At 39.0% G+C, this 20,877-nt stretch overlaps 1 protein-coding gene across 3 annotated transcripts in view; it reads left to right on the top strand.

Moving 5' to 3' along the window:
* The window catches only part of KMT2E (lysine methyltransferase 2E), a 55,890-nt gene extending 35,825 nt beyond the window's left edge, over positions 1-20,065 (top strand). For 2 of the 3 annotated variants that reach the window (XM_030961100.1, XM_030961101.1), the window contains 17 exons: positions 511-641; positions 1,680-1,797; positions 1,948-2,057; positions 2,909-3,170; positions 4,108-4,206; positions 4,943-5,107; positions 6,092-6,400; positions 8,242-8,496; positions 8,673-8,817; positions 9,527-9,780; positions 9,932-9,988; positions 10,827-11,390; positions 14,230-14,531; positions 16,187-16,275; positions 16,377-16,490; positions 16,647-16,738; positions 17,571-20,065. In XM_030961100.1, the coding sequence (XP_030816960.1) occupies positions 511-641; positions 1,680-1,797; positions 1,948-2,057; positions 2,909-3,170; positions 4,108-4,206; positions 4,943-5,107; positions 6,092-6,400; positions 8,242-8,496; positions 8,673-8,817; positions 9,527-9,780; positions 9,932-9,988; positions 10,827-11,390; positions 14,230-14,531; positions 16,187-16,275; positions 16,377-16,490; positions 16,647-16,738; positions 17,571-19,085 (4,581 nt within the window). In that variant the 3' untranslated portion in view covers positions 19,086-20,065. The remainder of the gene's footprint in view (positions 1-510; positions 642-1,679; positions 1,798-1,947; positions 2,058-2,908; positions 3,171-4,107; positions 4,207-4,942; positions 5,108-6,091; positions 6,401-8,241; positions 8,497-8,672; positions 8,818-9,526; positions 9,781-9,931; positions 9,989-10,826; positions 11,391-14,229; positions 14,532-16,186; positions 16,276-16,376; positions 16,491-16,646; positions 16,739-17,570) is intronic. The other variant, XM_030961102.1, reaches the window with a different exon arrangement.
* Positions 20,066-20,877: the final 812 nt, after the last annotated feature.

Below are 20,877 nucleotides of genomic sequence, written 5' to 3'. Positions count from 1 at the left end.
ATTAAAGCCATCCTTCCATCTAAAGATATGAAAATGAATTTGGAAACTCTGTCAGGATTCTTTTTTTTTTCAATTATTATGTTATTTCCGTGTTCTGTTTTTTCTTTAGTGAGTTGTGAATGTCATTTTATGTCTGCATGTTTTGTTTTGTTCAAAGGAATTGAAGCTTTTTGAAAGTGTTGTGCAAAACAATGCAGCAATTCACCCTAGTCATGGTGAGAGTTAAGTGCACTAAAGGCTATAGTACTTGAATTGTAAAAACATGAATATGTTGGTTTTCAGCCATGTCCTGGAGAGCTAGGGCCAAAGCATTCCTTGTGTCTAAATTGATAACTAGTAGCATTGCTAGGTGAGCAAGATAGCTTGGTCAGTTCAATCTGGAGGTTGAATTACAAAAAAAAGGAGCTTTTTTAGTTTGTATAAAATTGTTTAATAATTGTGAAAAATAATATGCTATTAATGGAAAATGGTAGAAAGTAAAAATTCATAAATGAATCTATGTCTTTACAGAGTTATGTACAAAAAAACAAGAAAATTTTAAAGGCTGCCAAAGACTTGCCTCCTGATGCACTTATTATTGAATACAGAGGAAAGTTCATGCTGAGAGAGCAATTTGAAGCTAATGGATATTTCTTTAAAAGGTTTGTTCATTCTTTGTTTCAGTCAAGTAATTATTAAAATAATGCTTGCCAAAGTGTTGCTTCAAGTACAAGTGGATCTGAGTTACCAGCAGTGTCTTGTATTTTACTTTGTCTGATTAAAAGTAGTGACAGCTGGAACCTTTTCTGTCCCCTTCTCTTCTGGATATCCTTACAGATTTATTCAGGAGCTGGTTTTCTCTTTTTTGTTCCTTCCTAATTATAGAATTCTTGCATGCTCAGTTGGGTAGTTGTACACCTTAAACCAGGAAATAGACAGGTTCTGCCATCCTGAAATAATTATTATATTAATGGTAAAGGCTCTGTCTTTTGTGAGAGAAATGGATTTTAAGTCCATGAGGCTGAGAATGAAATTGGATGCAGGTCAGCTTGGGGCTGTTTTACTGCCAGAGTTCTCTAGTTAGTTTACTGAGCAGTGTGGCTGCTTCCTCCTTCCTGCTCGGGAATTTGCAGAAGGCCTCTTGGAGGAGATGGAGCACCCAGCTTTTGCTCAGTGAAGATACAAGGTTCCTTGGAACTTGGAATAGCAGAATTTAAAGTATGACTTCACAAAGTATTTGGAGGCCCCTTTCCTTCAGGAGGGTTGGTGCTAGTGATGCTGCAGGTGTTAGGCAGGGATGTGGTGGTCTTACTTTTTAAAAAAATTGTTCTATGTGGTGTATAAATTTCTGAGTTTCATTTTGGGGCCTGTCATAAAAAAAGTTTAAGAAATTTGAAAAGCTTTAACTGTGTGTCTTCCATGTCTAGTGCTTGCTCTGGTAATGTTCTCCTTGTAGATCCTATGCAGATGATACAGGGCTGTAACTCCATCTTGAGGTATTCTGAGAATATATGTGGGGGAATGTACCTGCTAAAATCATGAAGCTTAAACATAAACATGCCATTCTTAGATTAATCTCTTAATTAAATTTGGTGTATTCTACCAAGCGTCATGTTACAAAGCTGACTAATAAGGAGAATAAGCACTGTTTAGCATCTTCAAAAATTATGAAATTCCCAATTTTCTTGTGTGTTTTTCAGGCCATACCCATTTGTTTTGTTTTACTCCAAATTCCATGGGCTAGAAATGTGCGTTGATGCAAGGACTTTCGGAAATGAAGCTCGATTTATCAGGCGTTCGTGTACACCCAATGCAGAGGTGAGCATGTTTAGAAAATTAAACTAGGTTTTATTTACTTAGGAATCTCCTTTTCCATGAGATTCCTGATAATTTGAGCAATCCCTACAATTCTTATACAAGAACTTGAAAGTAATTCATGATAATATAATAACATTCTCTTGATTACAGGTGAGGCATGTAATTGAAGATGGAACAATTCATCTTTATATTTACTCCATCCATAACATTCCAAAGGGAGCCGAGATTACCATAGCATTTGATTTTGATTATGGAAATTGGTAAGTATTTGAGAATGCTGTTCTAAAATACCTCTAATGCTCAGTAAGTTACTTTGCAATTCAGAATGGCTTTGGTTTTGCATCATTTACTTTCTTGCATGTTTTAATAACACAAAGCTCCTTAGGCGCTGTATTTACAATGAACAAGGTGTGTGTGGGCCGAGTTGTGTATTTTTATTATTGCATTTCTGTGGCCTGCTCTTAAGCCAGCTTGGATGCAGTGCTGTGCAGACATGCCTTTGCTGCTTGACCTGAACTGTGTGTGACCACAGAGCACGTGTGGTAATCAGCACAGGTTCAGACTATCTCAAGATACTGGGCACTGCCAAGAGTTGTAGACATACTCCTTCTGAAAATACATACTGGTTGTGTTTAGTACCTGAAACAACTGATAGCCTGTTTCAGTGAAACATGTTTGACTTTCCTGTGTATTCAAGTGGAGCTTAAAATTGTGCAAAGTGACTCTGAGTTTGGTGTGCTCATGCTGTAAATTGTGTCTGTCATCTTTGCATATAAAATGAACTCTCTGACTAAATGCATCTCTTTTGTGGTGGTTATATTTCCACCTAGGATTATACTCGGGTTTTAGGTGTCTTTGTCCTTCAAGCAGAATACTAACCTTGAATTTGAAATAATTCTGTGTGGCAGAGCTAAAGAATTAACCAGTAGATAAGGTTTTTGAGTTACAGTAGTGTTGTCTATTGTGTGAAAACTTGAGTCACCTGCATTTTAACATGGTTGGTTTGCATTATAGCAGATGTTTAATGTGAAATATCAGTGATTTAGTATTGAAGGGTCTCATTGCTGTACCACCTAATCAAATATGCCTTCTTGCATTTAATTACGTGCAGTAAATACAAAGTGGATTGTGCTTGCCTCAAAGAAAATCCTGAGTGTCCAGTTCTCAGACGTTCCGAGCCTACAGAAAACATCAATACTGGATATGAAACTAGAAGGAAAAAGGGAAAGAAAGAGAAAGATGTTTCAAGAGAAAAGGAGACTCAAAATCAGAACATCACATTGGATTGTGAAGGAGCAGCCACCAAAATGAAAATTGCAGATAGTAAACAGAGGAAGCTCTCTCCCCTCAGGCTCTCCATTTCTAATAATCAGGTACTGACACAAAGATGCTCAGAAGTAATTTAAACTTTCTCATCTTGAGAGTGATTTTTGATCTGTGTTTTGTGTCATATTTTCAAGAAATGATAGCTGGTAAATGGAATCTTCTCCTGATCTTTTTATGTAATACACAGTGCTTATAGAGAACATTCACTGGAGAACTTGTATTGTTTTTCAAAATTGAAGAGTAGGAATTGCGGGAAGAGTAAAGCTGTTAAAAGTATATTTACATTTTCCCTTACACTTTCTTTATGGCAGCATCATGTATATCACCCCAGGAAAAAAGGAAAAAGCTACTAATTCCCTGGTCTCTATGTTTAGATATAGATTATAGGACAAACTTTAAGTCTTTTTATAGTCCTTATGTAAAAGTGAAATTGTGCATAGGAGTAGTGAACACTTAATTAGTTTCAAAGTTATGCTTTCATGCTTGTTTTTCCTTCCAAAACAGAAAACCATTGTTAGTTAGGTTAGGTAGCTTTTGTGTTTCCATATGATGTGGCACCATCATTGGATTGTACAATGAATGTTCAAATGGAAAATGTGACTTCAATTGAATACACTTCAGAGCTGAGTAAAACTTCTGTGTCATTGATAACATCTACTTTGGCATTCATTCTATTTCACTAAAAGTAACACTTTTTTTGTGGGTGGATAATATAAAGCTCCTAAATATTTAACTGATTATAAAATGGTTAGAGCAGTGGCCATTGTTAGTGTCCTAAAGTTTCCTTTGTTTTGCAGGTTTAATTCTGATACTTCTTGCTTGGTGGGATGAGGGAGTGGGGATGGAACATTTTTCATCTTGATTTGTTGGTTTGGTTACTTCTGATGCAGTGATCTGAGGATTCTTAGTTCTTTGTAGCTTTCAGTTCACCCTAATTTGCAAGAGGAGTAGAATTTCTCTAAAAGAGTTATTTCCATCTTGCAGGAGCCAGATTTTATCGATGATATAGAAGAAAAAACTCCCATTAGCAATGAAGTAGAAATGGAATCAGAGGAGCAGATTGCAGAAAGGAAAAGGAAGATGGTAAGTTGGGAAGCAAGTAGCTGCCTAAAAGGCATCATTAAGGCTTAGTGACACCTGCTCTTGCCATGCTAATTGCTGCCTTTTTGTGGGCTTGTACAATCTGAGCATGTGCAAAGTCAGATCCTTACATGAACTTAGCCTTAAAATGCAAGGCTTGCTATTTGAGAACAGTTCATCTGGGTTCATCACTGCATTCTGACAAAAATCTGCTTTTATCTTCAATTGTATATCATTTTTTAGTGTCTTTAGATGATTTCTACAATGCCTGTTTTAGATCTCATTATTTGCTCTTTTCTTATTGCTTGTGATTTGTAATGGCTATTTTTATAGCTAGCATTGGGAATTAAGATTTTCCCCTATTTTATTTTATTTTCCTACTGGAATAAAAAGTCACAGAAGTCCTGATTTTTGGATTTTGGTAGAGCAGTGTTAATAAAACTAGCATCTTAAAATCTGCCTTTTTTTGTTAAGTATTCGAAAAATTAAGCAAGTTCTTAAATTCAAAGTAGGATTCTCTTATTTGTCAAGCTGGTATGGATGTAAGCCTTTCTTCAGAAGTCTTGTATTTGCTGTGATTGTAACATAATCTGAGCTTCTGCTGAACTTGATCTTCATGTCAGACATATACTGAACATGTGTAGAAGTACTTAAAAAAATAGGAGCGAGAGTAATTACATATTTATATATATGGAAGATAATGACTAAAACTGATCATGATTATTGTTAAATCCATCAGACAAGAGAAGAACGGAAAATGGAAGCTATCCTGCAAGCTTTTGCCAGACTAGAAAAGAGAGAAAAAAGAAGAGAACAAGCTTTGGAAAGAATCAGCACAGCAAAAACGGAGGTTAAATCAGAATGCAAGGAAGCACAGATTCTTAATGATGCTGAATTTATTCAGGTAGTTATCTGGAGCTTTATTTTAAAGCTAGCTTTTAACATTGCATATTTTATCAATTTGGCTGGCACGCTGTGTGTTAAGATGTATGATTTTTTTTATCTCCGAACTCAATTATATGTAACCAAAATGTTCTTTGATATTACATTTTTTTAGCTTCTGAATTTTTTTCCAGATAAGATACATATAGAATTCTTTAATGAAGAATTTCAGTTACATGGATTTAGGCAAACATACACACACACACCCACACCAGCTGTGTAATTTAGTCTGTGTTTGAAGTTCAGGATAGAACATTTATCGGTGTTAACTTTAGCCACAGGAGGTGACTGTCCTTAGGCACCCTCTGTAACCAATGGAGAACTATTTGTTTTTTCAGTGGGTTTTTCAAGAACACATAGTATTCTAATCTTTCTGTTATTTTAAAGGAAGTGAGTTAGTAAAGTGGGTTTTTTCTGAGTTCTTGCAGATGATACTTCGTGTTTTATAACAGTTTTTAACTCTGTTGTTAATGGATGCTTCTTAGTTTGCAAATACTCATATAATGATTCTTAGTCCGGGTTGTTTTCCTGAGCTGTGTGTGTCAGCATTCTCTTAAGTACCTTTTGTGACAAAGCTAAACACCTAGTAAACTATGAATTGCCAAAAGAATATTGGACTGAAAGACTATATCATGATACAAGCAGTTGATTTCCAGCTTATGGATAAATGAATGTCAGTTCTTACACAGATCTGTCATGATCTGTCTGGTGATGGATATGTGTGAACACTGCTGATGGTGATACAGCGGGTGCTTGGGAGGAAACTACAGGAAATCCTATCATTTGCCTTCAAGAAGGAGAGAATTGTTGTAGTTCTGACAACAAAAACGAGATGGAGACTTTCTTCTGTAAAAGAAGAGGGAACTGACTTCTTTTTTTTCCTAAGAAAGATAAGTAGCTCTAAACAGGAATGGGATCTGATTACTTGACTTTTGTCTTGTCCCAGGAACCGGCAAAAGAAGAAACTGCCACCAAGCCCACCCCAGCCAAAGTTAACAGAACTAAACAGAGGAAAAGCTTCTCCCGGAGCAGAACTCACATTGGACAGCAGCGCAGGCGGCACAGGACCGTCAGCATGTGCTCAGATATCCAGCCCTCCTCTCCTGATGTGGAAGTAACTTCACAGCATAACGAAGCTGAGAATGCAGCCCTGGTAGCTGAGCCTGAAACTGAAACTGTTGTTACAGAAATGGTTACTGAAACAGAAGCTCCAGCACTTAGTAAATGCCCTACAAAGTATCCAAAAACAAAGAAGGTAAGTCTCTTGAGGGACGAGGAAAAGATAGACCTTAACAGAGTTTTTAAAAAATTATAGGCTGCTTCATCAGTGTGCAGCTGCATGTATGGGTTGTTTTTAAAATGTTTACTCACTGCTTGAAAAATCACCATTGTGTAGTCACTCATTGGTAATAGATTAAAATATGTGTAACATCATTTGGCGGAAGTTGGTTTGGATTTAAGACACTTCCAAAATACATCTTCAGAGCAATTTTGGAACAAAATGTCTTCTAAATGAGCTTTCTAAATGAATTGAAATAATGTACATAACAAAAATATAATTAAAGCTGAATTTAAAGAAAAACCTGAGGAAATAAAAGTTGCATTTCTTCATTTGTTCACTCTGTGCTTCAGATAGCAAACAGTATCTCCAAGGATCTCACTAACTCCTAGTTCTTCTCAGATGTCTGTTCTGAAGTCAATGGATCTAAACACCCTGAATGTGTATGTGCATATCTGGAGGGAAAATTCTTTACTCTTTAATGCTTTGCTTTGAAATTTCTTTCCACTAGACTACATTGCAAAAAAGTTGTATGAAATGGCACAATATTAAAAGACACTCAGAAATCTTAAATCTGCAAGTACAACTAAAGCAGTACAGCTTTGAGCTTTAAACTCCTCAGAATGCACTAAAAAGTATTTGTAGTGTGATTTACAAGAAGTCCGAAAATTTTAATCATTGGAGGAAAAAGGGGGGGAAGTCATAGGTCAAAACTTCTTGTCAAAAGAAAAATAACAATCTTAAGATGGTTTTCTGTCTTAAACCCCCAAACATAATTTAGATTGGATTTTTCCAAAAGGGACCTGAGTCATTCTGTAACACTGCTTATTTGCATCACTGTTACATTGTTGTGAGGGGAACACTTCTTCCTTTCTTGCCTGTTGCATAGCAGAAAAGAAGGAAGAAGTGTTTAATACTCTGAAACAGCAAAAAAGTGCAGTAAAGTTCAGGCTTCAGGTATCTGTGAAATGTCTCTGCATTGCATCCATTGTACTGTAAGTGCAGAGAAGGTCTTGCTTTAAAAATTAATAAAATAAAAATGGATTTTTAAAAGACAAAATAAAATGTATTATGATAATTTGTGTTAAAGTCTTGATATCATACTAATATTATTTACTGTTGCGTGTCCTTAATTTTGAATCACTGTAAAATCCAGGAGGTTAGTTTATCTGTTAATAAAAACTAAAATCTACTGGCATATTTATTTAAAAGCATGTATTTTTTAGTCTTTCCTAGCTAGGAAAGACTAACCTTTTTAGACCAGTGTGTCTTTGTGTTAAATTACACCACATTTACTACTACAGTTGAAGAGTGTTGAAGGCAGCTGCCTGACAAGTTGACTGAGGCACAGTCCTGACAGTATGGAAATCTGATGAGGGGCTTCTTTAACTTTGCTCTGTTAATGTTACACTATTTCTCCTCAGCCTGGATACTCAGGCACAAGTTGGAATTTTGTTTTAGAATTCTGTTACTAAATTGACATCCTAATTACAGTTGATCTGGGCACTTTTATTGTAATGTTCAGTGAGAATTAAATGCAGAAGAACTAAGTGTAGTTTACAACAAAAGAAAATAACTAAACACCCCCGCCCTTCCCCCAAACCGGTGTGTCAGCAAATCTGTACTGATTTCTTCTGCTGTTCCCATGATTTCACTAAAACTGAGCTCATTCTTGCCAGGTCTTCTTAAACTTGGAGCCTGGAAACTGTATCTGGTTTGTGTAGTAGTTGACTAGATGAATAATTGAACTAAACACTTCTAAAAAGCCACTGGTAAACACACTCATAAAACACTAATTTTTTTCTCTCTCTGTTTAGCACTTGGTTAGTGAATGGTTAAGTGAAAAGAGTGATAAAGCAGGAAAGCCTACAGACACTCTACCAGAAAGGCCTCTACGCATAACCACCGACCCTGAAGTTCTGGCTACCCAGCTGAATTCCTTACCTGGCCTCACTTACAGTCCACACGTGTATTCAACTCCAAAGCACTATATCCGTTTTACTTCTCCATTCCTTTCAGAAAAGAGGAGGAAAAAAGAACCTGTGGAAAACATTACTGGCTCTTGTAAAAAGGTAATGCTTCCCTTCATTATGGTGTTCTATCCCATATTAATTAAAAAGAAGTCTTTATTTACTAGCATAAATTCAGGCAGAAAAAGGCTGTTTGGGAAACCAGTCATGCTACACATTTTGAAATGTTCATCATTGAAGTTTTAAGTTGCTAATTGGAACTTCTTGGTTTTTTACAGCGTTGGTTGAAGCAGGCTTTGGAAGAAGAAAACTCAACAACGATTGATAGATTTAATTCACCATCACAGGAGAGATCTAGAAGTCCGGCCATCAATGGTGAACATAAAAGTCCTTTATTACTGAATGACAGCTGTTCCTTAACAGGTGTGAAGCTTTTGTAAATACACTACATAAGAGCTATGATAAGGTAGCTGATTGTGGAGCACTGTGTTTTTAAATAGATGACTTGATGAAAATTCCAGGGATATTTGCATGTTTTCCTGATACTTTCTTTGAAAGAAATGTTTAGTTGCATAGTAGTTGGGAATTTTTCCCCCTTTAATGTATATTAGATAAGAAACCATTATATATCCTAGCATTTACAGTCAACAAAAGACTAATGGTTTTGGTATTAGTATTAAGAGGTCAGGTTATAAATTTAATCTTCTGTGCTTTTTGTATACTTAGAATTCCCTTAAAACTCAGTATGCTAGTGTGGCACACAGGGGGAAAAGCTGTGTAATCTTTTAGGCATAATAGAAAATTGGAGTGCACTAAAACCACCTTTTAGCTGAACAGTCTTAAAAATGCATAGAAGTTGACTTGGTCTTCTCTAAAGGCATAGGCAGTTCTTCCCAGCATCCTAGCACACTGAATTCCCTTACTGATGTATCTGTAGGCTGCTAAGAGTTTATTTTTCAGGAAGCCTATAGGCTGTTAAAAGTTCATCTCTCAGCAAGCCTGCCCTTCAGAGATTTTTTTGATCTTAGAATTCTTTTATTTGGAATTCACAATTTCATTACCTAAAGTACTTAAACAACTGTGATTGTTAAGTCTAGAAATCGTATAACTTTTTTCTAATTTTAACACACAGATCTAACCACACCACTAAAAAAACGAAGACTGTATCAGCTGTTGGAGTCTGCTTTCTCAGAAACCTCCACACCTACTCCTTCTCCCTATGCCACACCAACCCATGCTGACATCACTGCCTCAGAGCCATCGTTGTTTGCTACTCCTCCCAGGGTAAAAACAGAGGATGAAGCTTGTCGAAATGGTTACAAACCTATCTATTCACCAGTTACTCCTGTAACTCCATGTATACATGGAAATACCATGCACTTTGAGGTGAGATTTATCATGAATTTTAGAGCCTTCAGAGAAAGTGTTCAGACATTGCAGTGTAAATCAGCATTTTGCACTCCTGCTACAAAATGGGGGGAGGTATTTATTTAGGCTAAATAATTAATTGACTTGCAATTTCTTCTTGTTTATTTAGAATATTTCCTCACCTGACAGTTCCCCAGAAATAAAAAGGCGAGCTTACAGTCAAGAGGTAAGGAAATCTGCAAAACCTGCAAATCCTCCTGAGGATTTAAAGGCTAATTTCCCCATAGGTTTTACTTGCTTACTCCTTTATATTTCCACTTTACCTCTTATATTTTCTATTTTAAACTGGTTTCTCTCTGTATCACTTAAAAATTGTGATTTGGATCAGGATCACCTTCTGTAATGGGAAGGAGTAACTGCTGCAATTTGAAAATAGGAACAGAAACACTTTGCTTTCCAGCCTGTAGTTAGATTCAGATTAACATTTGTCCGTGTTACCAGCATTTCTCAGTTGTTTCTGTTGATGCCAGTTATGCTCAAAGTGAAGGAGCAGAGCAGAAGGTTACTATGGCAGCAGAGGTGGTGGATTAGTTGAAGAGCAAGTGCTGTTGGAATATGCCTGGGTATTCCCAGCCTGCAGGGGGAATGTGTTCTGCCGTGGGGCTTCATCCTAAAACTCTGAACTGTCTTGGAAAAACTTCTTCTCCTGCTTTGCAGTAGGTGTTTTGACACTGAGGAGGATTACTTTTACATTGAAGGAAGTGCTTTCTAGCTTCCTGGCCTGGGACTTGCTCCTTTTGAAGCTCTTCCCCTTCCTCTGCCAGTCATAAATAAAACCTGGCACTTAATGTTTATTTTTACTTTGGTTAATGTACATTTTAGTAAAATGCTTTAATGTAATATATGGGAATAGTAGAACTAAGAGTCTGGCTGTAGAATTGTTTCTTAAAAATTGATAAATTTGTGCTACTGGAAGGCCTTTAATCCCACTTAAAGGCACATCTGAATGTCATATAGTTTTGATGGAGTGTGAGAAAATAGTTACATGTTTTTTCTTCATGCAGGGTTATGACAGAGCATCGATTCTAGCACTGAATTCTTTCAGAAATTCCAACCTGACAGAAATGGGCCTGCAAGAAATAAAGACTATTGGATATTCTAGTCCAAGGAATAGGACTGATGTCACACGGCAGTGCACTGGAGAAATGGAATCTGTGTCAGACCTCCAGCTGGGACTCGAAGTAATTGAGCAAAGTGCACTGCATAAAAACCTGGAAGCCCCCGCACATGATAGGACTGATTCAAACAGCCAATTAGAAACTGCTCATTGTGGACGGGGCACAATTTATTCTTCCTGGGTAAAAAGTCCTGACAGGACAGGTGTAAATTTCTCAATGAATTCTAATTTGAGGGACTTGACCCCTTCACATCAGTTGGAGGTAGGAGGTGGATTCAGAATAAACGAGTCAAAGTGCCTGATTCAAGACGATGCAAGAGGCATGTTCATGGAAGCATCTGTTTTTTGTACTTCAGAAGATGGAATTGCACCTGGCTTTGGAAGGACTGTCAATAACGACAATATGATGGATGGAAATTGCACACCCCAGAACCCTCCACAAAAGAAAAAGGTTATACATTTAAGAATCATTTGGTCTGTCTTCCATTGTGTGTTAATGATGTTTCTATAACAGAAAGAACCCCAATGTAATAAAAACCAACTGATGGCTCATATTTACATACTACAGTGTAGTAGACATTCAGGAGAAGTAATGAAGGGCAAAGAGCAAAGCTTCGTAAAACTATTAGTAAATTTATTTTTTCAACGTAAAAAATACAAATTCTATTTCATATGAGTCTTAAATGAATTGCCCAATAAATAATCTTTAGGTTTGAAAATGGCTGCTTATGCCACCTGGTGTTACAGTACTCTGCTATACAGAATATATACTAGCATCATAGAGACCACATACTGTGAACATCTGTTATGAATTACTGCAAGAAGTTGCAAGAATAGATTTATGCTACTCAGACTTGAAAGTTAAAACTGCACGGAAATCCTTAGTTCAAAGAAATATTTTTCTTGGTTTAATTTGTTTTTTGGGTTATTTGGGGTTTTTTGTTTGAAAAATAAGCTCAATCTAAATTTGCTACTCTCATGAAACAGTTGTTGTAGATAAGTGATATTGTCATGGGTAACTAAAACCAGGATTGGAAGTTATTTTGTGTTATTCTTAGACTGCATTGTACTGTCAGGTTGACTCCCTTTGCAGAAAGAATGACAAAGATGAAAGGCACTAGGCTCCAGTGTACCAGCTTGCCTGTTCTGTCTCATCACAGACTCTAGTAATCTTTCTTCTTTGAAAGGTGTGATTTATTTTCTTCACAGAAGTAGTGATGAGGAGGGTGGGGTTTTCTGCATGTGTACATGCCTGCACAATGGGGTTTGGGGTTTTTTGGTCACATTGCAGCCCCTTGTATATTCCTGCTGCTCTGGGGTATCCTGCTGTGGAGCATTGAGGAGTCTTCCTTCAGTAGTTCTTCATCAGAACTGGATTTTTGTTTACTTGCTTCAAGCTGAGACATAAATGGAGCAATATTGTAGGAGCTCTGATCTTACCTGATCATGGACCTGAGAATTTGATACATCATGTGTGTGTTACTGCAGCCCTGCTATTTTGGCAAATCCGAAAAGAAAACATAAGCCAAAATTCCTGTCACTTGACAGTCTTCTTTTTCTGAAGGCGAAATTAGTCTTCACAAATCCCAGCAGCACTTGGTACTTCAGTGACCCTCCCCACGTCCCTTGCTGGCAAGGACTGTTCCAGGCTGTTACTGCTGAGAGCTTACACTGCACTAATCTGCCAATACAAAAAGGCATGGCTGCCCCTGACATCCCCAGTCCCAAGATTCTTGTCTAAAAGTCTCAGTTTGAAAAAACAACCAGAGCAAATTGCATCTGTACCCCTGAAAGAGAAGGGGGTTTAGGATTTCTGAGGACACACAAAAATTTAAAAGCTTAGACAGTATAAAAAAAGAGGTGGTGGGCTAGATCCCACCTAAGGTGAAAGGTGAGGATTCAGGAATTTCGTAGGAGGCTCATAAAAGCCTTTTCCCTAGGGTCATGTAAGACAGCAATATCCTTAGGTAGGTCTTTGTAGGATGTTTTTGCATATTTCTGTATTTCTGTGGACATTTGCTCTTGTTTTTTCTTACTATTGCACAAGTCCTTTATCAATACAGACCTGTACATTGTGGCCACACTACATGGGTTTCTTAACATTTAAGCTTTCTTTAAAGCAGTATTCTCTAGGGGGTCCCTGTTACATGATGTGGAAATAATACAAAATTGTTTGAAAGTGAGATCAGTTCTGAACCTGAACTTTTTAATGCAAAATCAGGTATTTTTCACAGTTTTTACCCTGACATATGGATGGGTCTCTAATAGATCTGTTTGAAAGCAAACAAACAAAACCCCTTAGGACTGGAAACAGCAGCTGCTTTGGTTTTTCTCTCTGTTTAGAGATGGATGTCCAGTTTTATTGATGATTAAGCCAGTTAAACATTAATTTTTTTCACTGTTGCACTTTAGTTTGTTGGTTTGGATGCTGTATGCATTCAGAGCAGGATGTTGATAACTAGAAGAAAAACTGTAGACATTAAATGTAATTTTTACCAAACTAGTGTAGTTAACTGAATAAAGTAGGTCTGAAGGTCAATATTTCAGCTTTGTAATTCACATCCTGAAGATTTGTGGTGAAAACATTTGAGCCTGTATTTTTTTCACTGAAGGCAGTTTACTAACCACCAAAACTGGTTTCTCTTACATAGAACTTTGGTGTAGTGATTGTATATACATAATACATGAAATAGGAACCATGTGTCATTATTTTTAGTAATGGAGTTAGCTTTAAAATATGTTCTTAATCAGTCTGTCTTAAAGGGCAGTAAAGACAAATTCAAAATAAATGGGAAAAGTAAGTTGCAAATTCTGGATGTTAAAAGGCATGAAGAGCTTAGTGAATCCTTTGATATATGAAGCAGAAGGGTAGCAATTGCAAGGGAGTCAGTCTGAGACCTGGATGTGACATCTCTTGAAATCAGCTTTGCTAGATAAGTGTAATAGTAAAATTCTGCAGTTCCAGGAGAAACTGTACAGCCAACAGAATGACTTTAGCAGTGGCCCTTTTGCTGACCTGTGTCATCTGCTTCTTCTCTGAGGCAGAACACATAATGCTTCTCTTGGCAGAAGCATTTTTTTAGTATCACCTTTATAGTTGGTAGTAGCTCAGTACTTTGTAAATTCCACTGCAGCTGTGAAATAGCTTCAATAAATTTGTCCTTTTTTTTTGAACCAGTTACATGGTATGTATTACTGAAATATATAGTTCATTTAATAGAAACTATGAGAAAGAAAATGGGCAAAACTTCCTTTCTAATGTTTGTTTGTGGGTTGTTTTTTCTCCTTAGGTGTCCTTGTTAGAATACCGAAAGAGGCAGCGTGAAGCTCGAAAAAGTGGCTCAAAGACAGACAGCTTCCCCCTGGTTACTGTATCTCCTCAGGCTGCTGGTGGAGGAAATACAAGTAGTAATAATGGTGCTAGTGATGGGTATAACAACAGTGGTGAAAATGGGGAGCAAACTGAAAACACTGCAAGCCTGCCTTTACCACTGCCAACTACTGTTTATAATGCAGCTCCAGAAGACACTGGCAACAACTGTGCAGTTAAGGAATCTTCCTCCAGTGAGAAGAGTGAACCAGAAGTTCAGTGGTAAGCCACAAAACTACAGGATTTAAGTTTAATTCGAAAGAATTATTTATATGAATCTAAGTCTTTTGGTATTTGAAATCTGTTTTTCATTAAGGCTGCTGTTGCAGGTTATTGACTGGAAGCTCTTTTTCCAGCTTACTGAAGAGTTGTCTTACCTTTTATATTAGAAATACAGCAGTCGCCTCATAATGATTCAATTACATGAAGAATTACCCAGAAGATATTTATTAAATTATTTTAATTCTCCTTTTTTATCTTCTAATGGCTAATTAGGTATTGGTTTGAGCATGTGTGTCCTTGTATTTCCACTGCTTTGTCTGTGAGATGAAGAGAACTTTTCATGTTAAATCTTTCCCAAAGTACTGTAGGGCGTAAGGCGCAACAGGAAGACCTCAGGAGGTCTATATTTCACTCATGGCTGGAACGTGTGTGGGATGTTTGTGTTGCTTAATTGCCCTGTGCAGGGCTGAATGCAGCCTGGCCAGCAGCTCCTGCTCAGGTGGGAGCATGTGGTGACACAGCATTGTTGGTGTTTGCTCAGTGGTTCCCTTGTTTGCAGACCATATGGGCAGTGTGTGCAATGCCAGATACTCCAAACAATCCCAGATCCTAAGGAGAGGTGGAGTGTGGATGGGGAGAAGATAGAGGGACTTCAGTCTGTGTAAAACACTGCACAGTTTTTTCACTGAGTTTTGGTAGCTTTAAAATAGGTCAGCTGTGGTGACACTGTCTCCAAAACAGTAGTAGCGCAAAATAAATCCTGCTGATGTTCTTCATACTGTAGTGATGGTGTAACTGTAGTGAGGATGAACCGTGGGCTTAGGAGTTGAACATCCTTCCACTCAGATGCTCCAACTGTTCCAGAAAAGAAGATTTTGTAAAGCCAGTTGACAGGAGAACATAAGTGCAGTCTTCAGTGTTCCACTGAATAGTGGCTGTTAAGTTTGCTGTGCAGAAGCTACTGCCCTAAACTGTGGAAACAGGCTAAACAGGAAGAATTTACTACTTAGATTTTCCAATAACCCTGCAGAGCAGCACCAAGGCTTATTCCATTGCCAGCAGTATTGTAAAGTGATACCATACATCCTTGCCAGAAAGGAAAATAGTTTTGTGGAGTGCTGTCACTTAGGATATTCTTGGTCAGGTTTGAGAGATGTAATGGATTATAAGAGAGATGTGACTGTCACTGCATACCCACTGTCTGGCAATTCAAGTTTAGAAGTTTAAACAGAGAGATTTGTAGTGGTACACAATTTACAGCTGTGCATCTGCTATTAAAGAGCAGATTCCAATTCTGGACAGAGACACTTTTCTGCAAATTGAGACTATGAACCAGTAACTGTGACCTTTATTTTTTTTTTACTTTTCAGTTGTTTAGACAAAGAAAAACCCACAGATCTACAGATACTTCCTTAATAAGAGGAAATGCCAGTTTTTTAATGTAACATGGTTGCAGAAAATTACTGTATCTAAAATGGGATAAAATAGCTACAAACCATTAAAGTAATAATATTCCTTGTGCACAACCAGTTATTTGGTTGTTACATGCAGCCAACACTGTAAACTTTCTCTGACTCGGTATTTGCATATACCTTGTCTTAAATTTGGGCCATGGGAGTACATCCTCTTAAATTTAAAATGGCCCTCTCTTGCAGGACTGCATCAACCTCTGTGGAACAAGTGAGAGAACGAAGTTATCAGAGAGCTTTACTTCTCAGTGATCATAGGAAAGACAAGGACAGTGGTGAGTTCATTTATTGTTTTGAAGATACATCAGTCTAACCAGTTCCCCCATGGTAATCTGTAATAATTCTAATAATGTGTTTGGGTCTGCTTCATCTGTAGGGGGAGAATCACCTTGTAGGCCATGCTCACCGTCTCATGTTCAGTCTCCATCTCATTCAAATCTCATTTCCCAGTTGCAGCTTAAGGCCCCTTCTTTCACTGAAATTACAGAAGGTCAGTAAGCAGATGACCTTGTATGACACTTGACATATTCAATGGTCTAACAACAGCTTTAATAGCTCTTTTAAAGTCAAATATAAAGTGCTTAGTGATTTCTGCAAAAGATTTGATTTTCCCACTTTGATATTTATATCTGCTTTATTTCTGTAGAACCTGATTCTGAAAATCCAGAGCCAACTTCTGAATGTCCGTCCCCAGATACTTCACAAAGGACTTGTAAGAGTCCATCAAAAGCAAGCAAGGTAATGCAAGGTGTTTGCACAATATGCATAGGAATAGCTCCATCCATCTCTGATTAACCTTTAAAAGTGTTAATTTTAGGATTTACTACTTTGGTGACATATACACATTCATCTGTCTGTGCAGTAATTTAACATAGGTAGACATTTGCAAGAATATTTGTCCATATACACTAAAAAGTGGGTTTATATGCTGTGCTTTCAGTAGGTGTACATGTTTATGGATGAGAGAAGAGATTGTATCTCTGCTGTTCTGAGGTGTGAATGCTGAAGAACTGGCACTCAGAACGAACAGCAGTGATGTGACTTACCCTTAACAGGAGGTTGCTCTTGCTCTGCAAGGGTTTGGCATTGTTTGGCTGTCAGGGCTCTGATAATTTGGAGAAGGATATTGAGTAGTGAAGTGATTCAGGTTGTCATATTTAGTCTGTTCACTTTCACTACCCCAGCTTTAAAACATTGAATCACTCTAAAAATTGCTTTATTCCTGTAAGTGGTCTTCTCTGGAATTACTTCTTTCAGATTCAGAAATCTAAAACTTTAACAAAGAATAGATTCAGACTTTGACCTAATGGATCATATTTCTGTTACAACTTTAAAATACACTTCAGTAGTCTTTGACTTGGAAGAATTATTGATACATATTTGATAAAAATAGTACCTTCTCAAGCTTACTCTGTTACTGATGTTTTTCTCACACTAAATATATATCCTGCACCTCAGCACTTCTCACAATCTGGGGAGGAGAGTGTTCTGAGATGTTCTTTTTTGTTCATTGCATGCATGGTTGAATATTTCAAACATTGAGCACTGACTGCCTTTCTTTCCATTCCAGCCCTCTTCACCAAGTCCTGTAGTTTCAGCACAGCCACTTGGGAAAACACCCACAAAACCAGATTCGCACTGGGAAACTGCAGCTAATGCACCTGAGACTGAAAGTGCGAATCATCCCAAACCTGAGCTGCAGCAGAAACAGCTGACCAACAACGTCCAAGCACTTTCAAAAACTCATCCATCTCAGTCACATCTGCGCAGCTCTGCTGAGCAACTTTCACATTCACAGAAGTTGCCTTCCGCACCTTTGAAGCTGCATTGCCCCCCTTCGCCTCATGTAGAAAATCCCCCCAAGTCCTCTACCCCTCACGCGCCTGTGCAGCACGGTTACCTTTCACCAAAGCCTCACTCACAGCAGCTGGGATCTCCATACAGACCTCATCACCCGCAGTCACCTCAAGTTGGAACGCCCCAGAGGGAAACACACAGGAACTTCTACCCGGCAGCGCCGACCCTCCAGCCCAGTAACCAGGCGCAGGCTAGCGGCCCTCTCTTCACTCAGACATCATCAGGACAATCTTCAGCTTCCTACAGCCAGTTTAACCAACAAAATTTGAACAGCAATGCGCCACCTCCCCCACCCCCTCCACCCCCTTCTTCCACTTACTATCAAAGCCAGCAGCCCTCTGGAAACTTCCAGAGCTACAGCCAGCTGAAGGGCAGCATACCCCAACAGACTGTGTTTTCATCTGGACCAAATCAAGCACTTCCTGGCACTGCGGGTCAGCAAACGGTGCAGGGCCACCACGTAGCTGCAGGGCATTTTTTGTCCTCTCAGAACCCCAGTATTCATCACCAGGCATCGGCATCTGCTGCTCCTCCCCCTCCTCCACCACCACCTGCTCCAGGCCCCCACCTTGTCCAGCAGCAAAGTACTCATCAGCAGCACTCTGTAGCACATGTTGTCGGTCCAGTTCATGCCATGGCAGTGGCTCCTGGATCACACATTCATTCTCAAGCTGCTGGTCACCATTTGCCACCGCCACCTCCACCACCAGGTCCTCTTCCCCACCACCAACCTCCCCATCCTTCGACGGGACACCAAGGTTTGCAAGCACAACACCAGCACGTTGTAAACTCGGCACCGCCTCCCCCGCCGCCTCCTCCCTCCAACGTTATGGGCTCGGGGCACCACCCCTCATCAGCACAAGGGTTACACCACCCCTCTCATCAAGGACCCCCCCATTTCCCTTCCAATGCTCACACAAGCGTGTCCTCCTATTCCTCTCAAACCCCACATCACACAACGTTAGGACCTGGACCTCAACATCAGCCTGCTGGCACAGGACCTCATTGCCCACTCCCTGGTCAGGGTCCTCACATCCAACCTCAAGGACCAAACAGTATTGCAACACCTACTGCTTCCGGCTTCTGCCCTCACCCCGGCTCCGTGAGCCTCCCCCACGGAGTGCAGGGGCAGCAGCAGGCCTCGCCCGTGCCAGGACAGATCCCCATTCACAGAGCACAGGTGCCACCCACCTTCCAGAACAATTACCATGGGTCAGGGTGGCATTAAAACAGATCCTTTTAGTTATAAACATTTTTAAAATGTTCTGTAATATAAACTGTGTATATTTAATATGTACCTATTCAAGGTACTTTTTAAAGCTTGTACATGATACTTTGTATAAAAGCAAACACCAGTGCTCTTCCATTGTATCCTTTCCATTTTTTGCTTTTTAAAATTCCTGAAAACGTGCTGTTAAGCCAGTATTAGGTATTTCTTTTTATTTTGTAAGTGGACATTCCAGCTGTTTTTTCTGGCAGTAGGTTTGATGCTGCATAATGTTTAAAATTTTATTGTTGCAGTTAAATTCATTTAGTGAAAGTTTTCTATATTACTTTTATACATATGTAATTAAATAAGTACACAGGCTAAGTGATGGCACTAACAATTTTTTTTTCCATTTTCTGTCAACAGTTTTTTTGTGTGCATAGAGATAGGAAACAATGCAATACAGATTTTTATAGTTTTGGTGTGGACATGGCTTTTTGTTTCATCAAGTTATTTGCAGAAATTGTAATTTAATGTATAGACTGTTTCTAATGTCTCGGACGAGTGCTGTAAATACTGTATTTCTTTCGCTTGTAAAGTTGCTTAAAGCTCCTTTCATTTGATATAGTATTGTATATAATAAGTCTTTTGCAAAAAAAAGTGTGATCTTTGTGAAAGTAGTACAGTATATGATCTTTAATTTTTTTTTAATATACTGTCACATTGCAGCACTGGTTGGGCATTTTAATTCATGTTAATAAATCACAATTATGTCAGTTTTACCTGCTTGTCCTGAAAGGGTGCTATATCAGCAGGAAAGTGACCCTAAGTCTCTGATCTCCCCTGCTCCTTTTGAGACTCTTCACTTCTCTGCAGTTTTCAGCTGTGGCTTCACTTCTGTAGCACACACAGATGTGGAACAGCCTGGAGGAGGGGGATTCTTTGCCCTGCTCCCTTCAGAGTTTGAGGAATAATCACCCCGAGCACAGCAGAGTCCTGGGTCAGTTTACCAAGAGGGTCAGCAGGGGCACTGATGGGCATTTTTATGCTAGAGGTGACCTTGGTCACAGAGCAGGGAAGCACCTGCCTGCTGCAGGACCTTCCTGTTGGGAGGAGCTGTGTAGCAGTTTGGGGTTTTCCTAAGGGAAGTGATTTATTCCTGCTGCTGCAGGCAGCACTAAGAGGTGCTGTTGTGCTCCTCAGTGCAGTCACTGTCATGGGTGAGGGCATCCTTCCATCTCAGCACGAACTGCTCTCAGTCCTGCCCACACGACAGGAGGTGCTCAATGGCTCCAGCTCAGAGCAAAGAGCAGAACCCGTGTGTGAGGAACGCTGAAACGGCACAGGAGGGAAAGTGGCTACTCCTACCCACTAAAAAAAGTGCTAATTCTTTTTAACAAGTAAAAAAGAGGGGGCCACCTTAAATTCTAATTTGCATCTAACTACAGAAGACTCTTGCTAGTTAAAATCATACACTAGAAATGCTTTCCTGAACACCTGTCTGGCTCTGCAGCACACACACATTTTACACCAGCATGTGTAGTGTAGGGCAGCATAAGGCTCTCAAAAACAGCAAGAAAGCCCAACCCACCCTCTGTGCAGTTGCTCAGACACTGATTCTGATGTGCATCATCCTGTCTAGCCCAGCATTCAGATCTGGTTGTCTGCCCCTCTTATACCTCCAGCAAGTGACAAAATCATTTTGAACACGAGAACACTGAATACCCACTGTGCTTGGCAAGGTCTGAGTGCAGTACAGGGAGCTGCTGCACTGGGGAGCACAACAGGATGAGGCCTGGGCAGGGCTCCCCAG

Source organism: Camarhynchus parvulus, chromosome 1A (genome assembly GCF_901933205.1).
Source record: "Camarhynchus parvulus chromosome 1A, STF_HiC, whole genome shotgun sequence".
In the NCBI taxonomy this organism is placed as follows: Eukaryota; Metazoa; Chordata; class Aves; order Passeriformes; family Thraupidae; genus Camarhynchus; species Camarhynchus parvulus.
Note: the sequence above shows the minus strand (reverse complement) of the source record. Positions and strands in the feature narration are given on the sequence as shown.